The sequence below is a fragment of the Phoca vitulina genome, unplaced genomic scaffold (assembly GCF_004348235.1).
Source record: "Phoca vitulina isolate PV1807 unplaced genomic scaffold, GSC_HSeal_1.0 scaffold7, whole genome shotgun sequence".
NCBI classification, from domain to species: Eukaryota; Metazoa; Chordata; class Mammalia; order Carnivora; family Phocidae; genus Phoca; species Phoca vitulina.
The window spans coordinates 33,876,837-33,889,032 of NW_022589710.1; the positions used below are offsets into that span (position 1 = coordinate 33,876,837).

Sequence of the window (12,196 nt, forward strand, 5' to 3'; positions counted from 1 at the left end):
GCAAAACACAATTAGAGAACACAGCAATACCAACTATAACCCAGAACTAAAATGTGAGGTTCTTAAAAAAAAAAAAAAAAGTAATAAATAATAATAACAACATAAATTAAAAAATAAAATATGAGGGTCTTATTTAATTCCAAGGACCGGGGAGTGGTTCTGAAACCATAGGTATTCTCTTGGGTTTTTCAGACTTCCGTTTAAATAGCTCAGGTTTAATCTCTGATGGAGAGAGCAGGTAATCAAATGAGACCTGCTGATGTGGCCGTAAGTTCTGGTTCAAGTCGGAAGTCTGTCTCCCCTCCCCTTTGATATTACGCAAGGCGTTACTAACGTTGGCAGAGTTTCGTGGTTGGCCAGTTGCCAAAAACAGCCTGACTATCATTTCCTGAGGTGGGTGCTATAAACTGCACTCCTTCCTGTTGTAAAGCATTCCTCATCACCCCACCTCCCCCCGCAGTGTCCATGTCGCCTCTCAGATGCTACTGTTTCTTCTCAACAGAATGCCTTCAGGGCACCAGCCTCACTGTTGACAGTCTAGTGCCCCCAAGTCAGAAGGGCCCTGGGTTTCCTTAGAGGGCACCGGCCACAGCTAGACAGGCTAAGAAGTCTTACTGTCCCTTCACTTGTCAGTCTGTGTATTTGCATCGATACCTCGGTTGTCTGGCTAATCTTTCTGAGGATGACAGCCACAACACTTACCCACTGACTGACAGTCGTAATGGTGACAACAATGGCTGACAGTTATTTACCTAGTGCTGTGTGACCTCTAAGGTTGAACAGAGTTTCATTCTGTGGCCTCTCTGTTGGTATTGCTGCCGTGTGTACCATAAACCTAGCAGGTTCCATCCTCCCTGCCCGTCTCCACTCCACAGCTGCCCCAATTATCATTAAGATCATGTGGGTTAAGAAGGACCCGTGTTCTGATTCCTCCTCACTGGAAATCATTCCTTCGTCTTCCTGAACATGCCCTGCAAGCAGCCAGCAGGGAGCTCCTCCATACCTATCCCATCCCTAGCTTGCAGCCTCTCAGAATCCTGTGACACTCTGATCCATTTCTTTGTTGGATTTCTGTGGCCGGAAAGCAAAGTGGTTTTGCATGGGTCCGCTGCACCCAGCTCCCTGCACTGGGGAAGCCTGAGGAGTTAAGCAGAATTCAACGTGTTGACCACCTTATCCCCCTAGACTATCAAGTGCAAGTGTATCCTTTGCTCCAGCACCCTTTCTGTGTTGTCAGACTGAGGCCCACTGGGCAGGAGACCCCTAACCACCAAGGGTCTGTCATCTCCTTGGTGTCTTTGTCTGAAGCCCTCCATCCCACCTGCCTGCTTTTCCTCACAGAGGGCATCTGCACGCTGAATGCAGACAGGTATCATGGAGGAGGCATTTTGGCAAGGAGAGTCCGTGAGCGAGGTTTTCTTGGCAACCATAAAATAAAAGTACTGTAGGGAGCTACTAAATAAATTTGTGCCACTTCAGCTAGGGAATTTCAACCCTCCTGGGAGTGGCGGGGGGGGGGGGGGCTTCGAATGAAAAACTTGAGGGAGAAGGCTCAACTGTCAACTTGATGGCTCACTTACTTGATGGTCCCTAGTGAGACATATGAGCTGCACACTGTGGACGTTCACCAAACTCATTGCCTCCTACATTTGTCCAGAGAGGCAATGAGTGTTTTCTTTGTACATTTTTTTTTCCAACCATAAGACAAGGCAAGGGGAAATCTGTCGGTCCCTTTGCTCAAGTTAAATTGGTCCTGTATATGCACAGTGGTGAAGGTGGAAACACGCTGCCTGTATATTGAGTGCATCCAACACCAGACCTGGATGGAAACCAACACCTGGCCTGGGGGGATTTGTTTGTGAGTCCCTGGCCCTGTTTTAAAGGGAGTGTAATAGCCAGACTTGTACAGCGTCATTTTTATGATCATTTCCCAACTTAAGTAGCTGTTGGGAGAACTAGAAAAGGATAGGGGGAGCCTCAGAGAAGAGTTGGTAATACTTTCAGGGTTGGAAATTGTCTTATGGACTTTATTCATTAGAAAATGAGTTATTTTACATTCAGCCTCAGAATGAGTGTTCATGTTTCACATATTCCTCATTTGTTCCAATAGATCAGCCCCACAAAACCAGATAAAATGTCACTTCGTGAAGAGAAATGGCATGGGGACTTCATTTAATAATTACGAATGGGTTGCTTTTTCAAAAAAAAGTTTTTAAAAGATTTTATTTATTTATTTGACAGAGAGAGACACAGCGAGAGAGGGAACATAAGCAGGGGGAGTGGGAGAGGGAGAAGCAGGCTTCCCGCGGAGCAGGGAGCCCGATGCGGGGCTCGATCCCAGAACCCTGGGATCATGACCTGAGCCGAAGGCAGACGCTTAACGACTGAGCCACCCAGGCGCGCCCCCCCCCTTTTTTTTTTAGCAGGGGCCTCATTTTCATGCTTAAGTTGGTTAAGAATACAGGGACACATCATGGGGCAGTTGAAAAATCAGTGCCATCCACAGCAATTATGTATTTGGTAGACACTTCAGGTAACTTCAGGAGTGAACAATGAGCTTGTGGCAACAGGTTCGGAATTCTGAGCCCACAAATGTTCAGGTTCTGTGCAAGTAAGTTGTTTTTTTTTTCAACATGCCCTTGCAGCCTGGTATTGGTGAAATCCTTTCCATCTCTACCAGTGGATTATAGTCCCTACACATCTCCCTTGGGAATTATGGCCATAAATGGTACAGAAACCAAAGAAAAGGATTAAAGCCAAAACATGTAAACATATATTTTAATGACTTCTTCCAGGTTATCAAATAATATGTAATTCCCATAAGAAATTTAGAAAACACAAAGCAAACAAAAGCTATTTATAAACATATCACCCAGAAATAGACTTTTAACCTTCCCTCTTAGCTTTCCGTCTCTCATTCCCTCCGGTTTTGCTTCCTTCCCTCTACCTTCCTAACAACCATAATTAAGAGAATATTGAAAATATAATTTTGTATCCTGCTTTTCCACTTATAATTGTATCAGCCTGTAAATAAGTCATGAAATCCAGCAGCCATAAAGGAAAAATTGAAAGATTTGACTGTATAAAAATATGAAAGTTACCATAAATAAAACTTAAAAACAAATTGGGCAATAATATTTGCAATCTATGTAATAAACCACTACTATCCATAATATGTAATGAGCTTCTAAAAAATAATCAGAAAGATAACTCAAATTTTAAAATAGCTAAAACATGTGAATAGGCAACAGACAGAAGAAATACAAATGGTCATTAAATATATACTTTTTAAAAGCTTAATCTCACTAATAATCAAGAAATGAAGTTAAAACAATGAGATCATTTTCCCTAGCAAATTGGCAAGGACTTAAGGATGATGATGTCTAACTTGAATTAGGAAGCCAAGTGGATGCTCTTGTGCACTATTGGTGGGAGTATAAATTGGTGCAAACTTTTTCAGCAATTGCTCAACATCTGTTTAAATTATAAACATTTATATCCTTTGACACAGCATTTCTACTTCTAAAAAATCTATCCGAAGTAAACCTTCCTATAAGTGTGCAAATAATGTTCATTACTCTCTGGTTTGAGGTTGTAAAAAATTAAAAGCCATCTAAATGTTCATGGAGAGGGGACTAGTTAAATTATGATACACCTTTCTAATGGAATCTTAGATAACCATTACAGAGAAGGAGGAAGATCTATAGGATATAGAAATATGTCCAAAATATTTGTTAGGTAAGAAAAGCAAGTTATTTCATAATATATATTAGTGTAGCATTAAGAAAAAAAGATTTGAAGACTGTGAGACTGTCATCATTTTCCCCATGATTTTTTCAGTATTTTATGTAGTAAAAATATTACTCCTATAATCACAAAAGAAATAATTTTCAAAAAATAAATTTTCTGTCATAAAAATGTCCCTACATTTTTAGTCCTTTATAAAGTTTTAGCAGCTTCCATAAAATTCTGTCATGTATATACCATAATCTGTTTGGCCATTCCCCTATTAATAAATAATTTGGCTCATTTCCAAATTTTTGCTGTTACGTAAGATGTGGCAACGAACATTTTTATAAAACAGAATACTGCAGTTTACACTTACAAAGGCATCACATCACGTAGCAGGGTTTGAGGGTTAAACCTAGAAAGAGTCCATTAGATGATTTTGAATGTAAAAGGTTAATGTTTTCTAACCCTATTAAGCCTTGACAAGACTAGGGATGGCCCAATTGGAGGCAGAGGAGTTGGATCCTTGCTTCCCTGGGCACTCAATGGTGCTACCCACTCGGGCTCTAATTTATCACCAGTATTTGTGGTCCCGGTGTGAAAAAGACCAGAGATCTTATCCTCAGGATACCCTTCTCATTCTGTTCCCTCTCCCCAGGTGAACTCATCCATGCCCAGCTAATGACTCTCAGTCCTACAGCTCCGACCCAGCCTTTCCTCTGACTTCTAGCCATGTATATTCAGCTGCCTTTAAATGTCTCCACTTGGATGTCTAAAAAATAGCTCAATATGTCCAAAATAAATTCTGTGAGCCAGAACATGCTCACGCCTTCTTCCCTTTTACTGTCTATATCCTTCCATTACTGCATCCCGTTACTTTTCCCGCCTAGTCATTCTCGGACCATCCAATTCCCTTTGCCTTACTGCCCCACCATTTGTTTTCTGAACACTTCAGTAGCTTCCCAGCTACTTTCCTCAAGTTCCCTCCTCCCCCTCTAACCTGTTGTCCACATTGTAGCTGGAGGCTCATTGTAAAATCACAAGTTAATGCTATCCATCTCCTGTGTATGACCTTTTGATGGTTTCTCTTTCTTCTTGGGCCCAAGACTGCAATTTTGGCTGGTCCCTACCATATCAGGCTCCTGCTATCTCCTGTCGCCTTCAGGACTCTGGGCCCCTTGAGTATTGTTTGGCTCAGAGATGGTCCTCTGAGATTTGTGCGGTGGGCGAATGGCTGAATATCTTGTGTTAAGTAATACATGAATGGCATGTCTATCTAGTTGCTGATAAAATCAGATATTAGACTTTTGCTGTTTCAGTGACTTTTCACCATTTTTTTTTTTTTTTAAGAGAGTACGTGTGGGAACACGAGGGAGAGAGAGAATCTTAAGCAGGCTCCATGCCCAGAGCAGAGCCAGTCGGAGCTGGTCGAAGCCCGTGGGGTGAGATCTCACAACCCTGAGATCGTGACTTGAGCCGAAATTAAGAGTCAGATGCTTAACTGACTGAGCCACCCAGGCGCCCCTCAACATTCTTTTACCAATTTAACACAATCAGTCTTGCCTTGAAAAAAATTGCAAGTTTATTATAAACCCAGACATTCAAAATACAAGCTAGCCCTAAATGGTTTTGTTGTGAAATTGTGATCACAATATTAAATTCATTCTTTTCAGCCACCTCTTCACCCTTACCCACCCATCAGCCTCTTCTCCTTAGAAGACAGCAGTGAATTATCTTCAGAATATTTGACCAGTAGAGACACATTTGCTGTGCACGCCCCTATTCCCATACAAAGGTTGGGTAACATCCACTGAATTCCCTCTCCTTGCACAAACTAAAAACCAAAGCCAAAAAAAATTTTTTGGGTAAAATTTTGATTATGCACTTCATAGTGATGTGCACAAAAATGTCCCTTTGTCATTCTTCAGTCTTGAGATACTTACTGATTCTCAGATGGTTCTTGTTTCAGTTGGGGAAGTGTCAGGAAATAATCTCCTAGGAGGATTAGCCAGCAGTGCAATACCAGTGTATAAAAGAGTGTTTGCCTGCGGCAGTGGGTTATGAGCCCATGCTTTGGGGGGAGGTGAGCAGAACTGAGTTTGAGTCCTGGATTTACCCCTGGGTAACTAAATAATGTTGCAGCAGATCCTAGTTCAGAGGGTTGTTATGAGGATAAAGTAATATGGTTAAAGCACTTAGCATCTGGTGAACATGCAGCGTACGTTAGCTGTGCACGCACATACCCAAACGAGCAGACAGAAAGCCGTATACTTGTAATAGTATATTGACTGTATGCTTTATAATAACCAATATCAAAAGTTATATTTTATTGAAGAATTGTTGTCTCTTAGATTCAGATATTAAAATATTTACAGATGAGATGATTTTATGTCTTGGATTTGCTTCAAAATCTGAAAAAGGATGGCTCCGGTAGGGAGTGAAGGTATACACAAACAAAACTGGGCATGCATTGATAGTCGCTTATGGTCTGTGAGCACCATGGGAGTTGTTATATTCTCTGTACGTTTGTATAGATTTGAAATTTTCCATGATAAAAAAATTTTTCAAATACATTAAAAATAGTTACTGAATAGCCTCTTAGAGTCATTCTTCTCAACTCACCTTCCTTTATTTCTTTTGGAGGAGTCACTGATTCCAGCGATCTAAGCAGAAAGACTCATGTTATTCTGTTTTATGACTCTCGGAATAGCTCACTGTGGAAACAAAATAAATAGAATTTCTGAATTTCCTTTGTCCTCAACCACTTGGGATGCTTCTCAGTGAAACCACTGTGGGCATTTTAAGTAACCCTGATTACCCGGCAACAACAATGTATAAAATAACTCTTTCTACCCTTCTGTGCTTGTATGACAAAAGTTATAGCTATGAAATACGGGGGCTCAATGTGCTAATGAATGATGAGCCCGTAATTGTGTATTTGGCATTTTGGAATCTGAGCCTCTGCCCTGTATGAACTTGTAATCTTCATTGTGTAGCCTTGTTAAGTTTGGCTGTTGAGTTACATGTTGGCATTGAAGGCTGGGGAACTACTGCAAAGCCAAAAACTGACCTCTGCCTATTTCAAAGTCAGAAGTCATAGGATGACTTTTTTGCTTTTGCATTTTTTTTTTTTAAGTAAAAATAATGATTACCCTTAGAATGGAAGCTGATGGTGGCCATGAATGAATCTTTAACCTTTGGATCTATTTGACCAACCCCGTCAATGTTTCACTCTTTCGTCTGGCTGCAAGCCGAGGAAAAGTATCATGATTGGGTCCATAACTGCCTTTCCGAAAGTAGTTTCCCTTCACCAGCATCACCAAAGCAAAGAATTTGAGCTTATATTTCAGGATTCTTCTTTTCCCTCTGGAATCCATCTCTAAGGGGAAAAGCACATCCCTTTTTTAAGTGTAATTACTTTGGAACAAGGATCCCAGTGAGGTTTATGAAGCTTCCTTTCTTTCCCTAAAAATAAGACAGGCTCTGGGTTGGCTAGGGCAGCTCACTGATGTCTGTCTGAAATGCTTCTGTTTATCTCTTGGGGCAGCACCTTCTGCCAGGCCCAAGCTGGAGTGAGGGAGGAGGAAGGCTTAGCTCCAGCTAAGGGGAAGACAGGTACACAGACAGAGCCTTCCGGAATACAGTGCAGGGTGTACCATCATTGAGGCATGAACTGGGTACTCTGGGGGCAACGTTGACTATCCAGGGATATCGGGTCAGAACTTAGAGAGAAGGTGCGAGACATTTGGACCAAGGGTAGAACTGATAGCCTGGGATTATATTATGCTCTTAATTGAACCCCCTTGGGATCCCAATTTGGGAGTTTTGTCTGTTAATTAGCACCTGGTATGAAACCAACAATGGCATTTCCCTCGGGCCTTATACAGTCCTGAGGAATGCCGAAAATGAGTCTGAAACATCAGGATTGAAGTGTGGCCTTGGGCATCCTATGACGGGGATGAGTCGAGCCCCCTATACTGCTCAGTCTGTCTTCCAGGCAGTGAGGCTGTGTCCCCGGACTTCTCTGTGCAGAGGGCATGGTGCTGGGTGGCTTACAAAACTGATCGCAAGCAGTTGTCTCTCCCAGAACAATTCCTGCTACCCATGACAGCAACTGAGTAATATCCAATTAAACCTCTTACTTGGGCTGTTAGTCACAAACTCTCTTGAGCAATCACAGGTCAGTTCTTGAGACCGTTGTAGGTTTCTGTTAGCACTTGTTTTCTGTTACCAAAGAAAATCCTTTACGAGTCCGTAGCAAGCTAACAGCTTTAGGAGAATTCAGAGACCCAATACCCTTGTTTGGCAATGTGAGAGAGCAGGCTCTGGGCGCAGGTCCACACGGGCCTGGCTGGCTGGGCTAGAACATGGTGCCGACAGAGGCCGCCCCCAGGCTTACTCAGATCCCCCACGGTCATGCTCTCTCCTGGGGCGGCAGACTGTAATCTCTAACCCTGAACACGTCTGATGTGTGCCATCTGTCCCAGAGAAGCCAGACAACCAGGCGCTAATAGGGCAGAGGGTCTGTGACCATTCCTGGAAGAATGGCTGAGAAAGACTGTGCTCCTGGCAGTGGCCTCCCTCCCGAGGCCATGATCATAGTCATCCCACCCGCCACCCTGCATCTCGTGAGTCCTCCTTCACGTGGGCTAAATAGGTCTTGCTTAGATTGTGTGGGGGCTGTGGTGGAAGGAAACCGTTTCCACAGATCCCAGCCCCCTGAAAACGGTTGCTTGTTGCAAAGTGGGATTTTGTATGGAGAAGGGGAACAAGGCCGGGTTTGGTTTCGAGTGCAAAAGGCTTGCTTTTCTGAAGTGGGCGCTCAGAGACCCAGCACACCTTTGCTTACTCCCAGGGAGACTGCTGCCAGGGGCACGCAAGCCGAGAGGAGGCCTGCTCTGCGTTCCCACTGATGTGTGCCAGGAAAACTCCTCTGTTTTCACCTCACTTATCAGGGATTCCTAGAAGACAGGACTTTGTTTTCATTCCTGGGTGTCTCCGGTGACCGCTCTCTGTGCGACCTGTGTGGTCAGGCTGTAGCAATTCATGAGCTCCCAGAGCACAGCTTGGAAACGGGTCCCGCCCGCGCTGGCATCACCTGCCTCCTCTGAGCTGACACGTGATCCCGGGCTGGACAGACACCAAGTCTTTCCGTCACGCCAGGCCAACAGAACTGGATTCCCAGAGCAGGGCTAGGCACACAGAGCCATGAGGGCCCCGCCACAGCCCACGGTGGGGGTGAGGCTCCAGAAGGTCAGTCCTACAGCGACTGTGGAGATGCCCCCGGGAGGGGGTACCATCGGGCCTCGGGGGTTGTATGTGGTTAGCCTATTCACAAGGGACCATCATCTAGGAACCATGAGGCAAATTTTGAGTTGACCTAAAGCTTTTTCCAAGATAACCCAAAGAAGTTTGTTACCTTGGAGGTGTATGCAGGAAACTTGCTTGGTGTGGTCTCCTCAGCCACCCCACGAGCCAGCCCATCAGGGTTTGGGGCCTGGCTGTCCTACGCATGTTGCTTGCTCTTTCTTCCAGAGATCTCAAATTGGACAACGTACTGTTGGACCATGAGGGCCACTGTAAGCTGGCAGACTTTGGGATGTGCAAGGAGGGGATCTGTAATGGAGTCACCACGGCAACCTTCTGTGGCACACCAGACTATATTGCTCCAGAGGTGAGTGCCGCTTGGGCAATCCCGGGCATTAATGTCACAGGCTGTTTTGGTGCACTGAGCTTTATGGGCGCGTTGAAAGCTGACACCTCCACACTCCCTGATGCCTCATTGGGTGAATGATGCCTGAAAATGTCCTTGGTTCCTATAAATAACAATTTGAGTTAAAAAATTTTTGTGTAAACATTGCCATTGCTTTAGGCATTTGCCCTGAATGAGGACAAAGTGTGCTCTACTCCCAGCTATTTATTTTCCTCTTTGTCTCTACTCAGTGCTTTTTTTTTTTTTTTTTTTTTTAAAGATTTTATTTATTTATTTGAGAGAGAGAGAATGAGAGACAGAGAGCATGAGAGGGAGGAGGGTCAGAAGGAGAAGCAGACTCCCTGCCGAGCAGGGAGCCCGATGCGGGACTCGATCCCGGGACTCCAGGATCATGACCTGAGCCGAAGGCAGTCGCTTAACCAACTGAGCCACCCAGGCGTCCCAGCCACCCAGGCGTCCCTCTACTCAGTGCTTTGATCCCAGCCCCATTTAGCAGAAGTAGAGAAAAGTTCCTCAGTCTTTCCCATGCAAGTGAGTGAGCCCAATCTCCTCCTCCCTCTACAGGGACACCATGCCCAAACCCTTTCTGTTTTGGATCTGCACATGCCATTACCTTGGGCGAAATAGGCCATAAATGTTTGATCACCTGGATGAAAGGTCCTCTGAGTTGAACCACAGAGAAAACAGACCACTCTCTAGAGATGAAATAACCTAATCCATCATTTTCCCTAGTCATTCAGGACACATTCATTGATCAGATGTTCTCACCTTGGCCCCCTCTGCACAGATCCTCCAGGAAATGCTCTATGGACCTGCAGTAGATTGGTGGGCGATGGGCGTGTTGCTCTACGAGATGCTCTGTGGTCACGCACCCTTCGAGGCGGAGAACGAAGATGACCTCTTTGAGGCCATCCTGAATGATGAAGTGGTCTACCCTACATGGCTCCATGAAGATGCCACAGGGATCCTGAAATCTGTAAGTTTGGTTTACCCAGCCAGCTTCCGGCCTACTGCAAACCAGCTGGCTGTGTACTTCTTTGTGTTCTTCCAACACCTCGCACTGGTAAGCTCCCAGTGCTAACTGCAGTATATGTTTTAATCTGCAGAATCAAAGAACCAGAATGTTTTCCTCTGGTTATGCAATAGTTCTTTCTGGGCCAACTGTGAGCCGTTGATAATGTTGTTTGCCAAATATCAAGTATTTCTAGCACTTTGGCTCTAGCGTAGGTGAAGTAATGCACCCCCTTTAAACAGTCAGGACACGCCAGCAGGTTGGGTCAGGTGAATGCCATTCCTTCTTTGTTTGGGTATTGACTGTGTTTCTGGGATGAAGGGGTCTTTCCCTTAGTGCTGGGCGAGGCCAGGAGAGGTTTTCTAAACTTCTGCAGATCCCTTTTGGGTCCACATTATCCTAATGAATAATAAGTGAGGTGCCAGGCCCAGGATTCATGTGCAGTGAGGTTAATGTATCATGAAAAGTCTTTCTCGTGTACATTTAAGGTACCATGCTGGAAGCCTTATTTTGAAGTGAGGAGGAAACATGAATTTGATGCCTTTATGTTGAAAATAAAAAAGCACACGTGATCTGTGTCATTCCTATAACCACGTTAGTTGAATTCACAAAGCATGTATTATCGCCTACTAGATGCATAGGGGAATAAAGATGGATAAAAGGTCAATTCTTCAAGTAGGAAAAATCAGGACAATCCATTCTCTGTCAGATAGTTTCTAGGGGATAAGAATTACTTTCCTTAAGTTATACCCTTTCCAGTGATTTGAGACAGAAAACTAATTTGGGAAATATTGGCTATCTTGTTGGGAGACTTATCTCTCTTTAGAAATCTTCAGTGATATAGTCCGTGCCATTTCAAGAACATTTTATATGCCGGTCACCGTGTACTGGGGCTGAAGGCATGACTGTCCCTGAGAATTCTCCTTATCACTAAAAGTGAAATAATCATAGAAATACTTCTCAGGCAAATATTGCCAAAGTGAATTGTAATTGGTAACTTGATTCTCAAGGTTAGGTGCCAGTATTCTCCTGATATTGAGGAAACACTAATCTCTTATAGAAACAAAAGTGAAGTCACTTTGGATTCTACCAAATGTCTCCTACCTAGCATGTTTTCACAAGAACAACTGATTTGTATCATTGGTAGAAGTTTTAGACTGAGGAAACAAAGACTGTGGCTTTTATGACTTCATGAATAAAAGATGGAGGAGGGCTTGTCTCTGTGGATTCGTGCCCTGAAGTGTCTTAACTTCTGGAAGGGAACTGTACTCACCTAGGTTGGCCCCAGCCAACTCTGATGACCTAAGCTACTTTAACACAACCTAATCATGCTACAGAATCGGGCTTATGTTGCATTATTACTTTTCCAGTACTGTGGTCCATAATCTGGCTCTTCAGGCATGCTAACCCCCTGTGGCTGACAACCGCCACCGTCGTTCTATTCATTGTTTTTCATGGTGCACATATTTAATTCAATTGCTGTAGCCTATTTAGCATTTTTAATACTTAAAAGAAAGACCTCAGAGTTTATAATTCAAATGAAAATACTAGTTTGAACTATAAAGAAATGTGCATCGTTGGCTTGGTATATAAATGTCATTATGCTTAGTACGGTGAAGGGTAGGAAATAAAATTATCAGTCTGTGCCTCAAGAAACTGTAATGTTCTCTGTAGGGTTAACAATCCAGATCATCATTTCTCTGATAAATATCTCCTAACTTTTGTCTGAATCCAGTGGAAAT

General features: G+C 43.7%; 1 protein-coding gene across 2 annotated transcripts in view; it reads left to right on the forward strand.

The window, feature by feature from the left end:
- PRKCH (protein kinase C eta) overlaps positions 1-12,196 on the forward strand; it is a 219,108-nt gene that overhangs the window by 180,423 nt on the left and 26,489 nt on the right. For both annotated transcript variants that reach the window (XM_032405248.1, XM_032405249.1), the window contains exons 11-12: positions 9,265-9,403; positions 10,230-10,418. In XM_032405248.1, the coding sequence (XP_032261139.1) occupies positions 9,265-9,403; positions 10,230-10,418 (328 nt within the window). The remainder of the gene's footprint in view (positions 1-9,264; positions 9,404-10,229; positions 10,419-12,196) is intronic.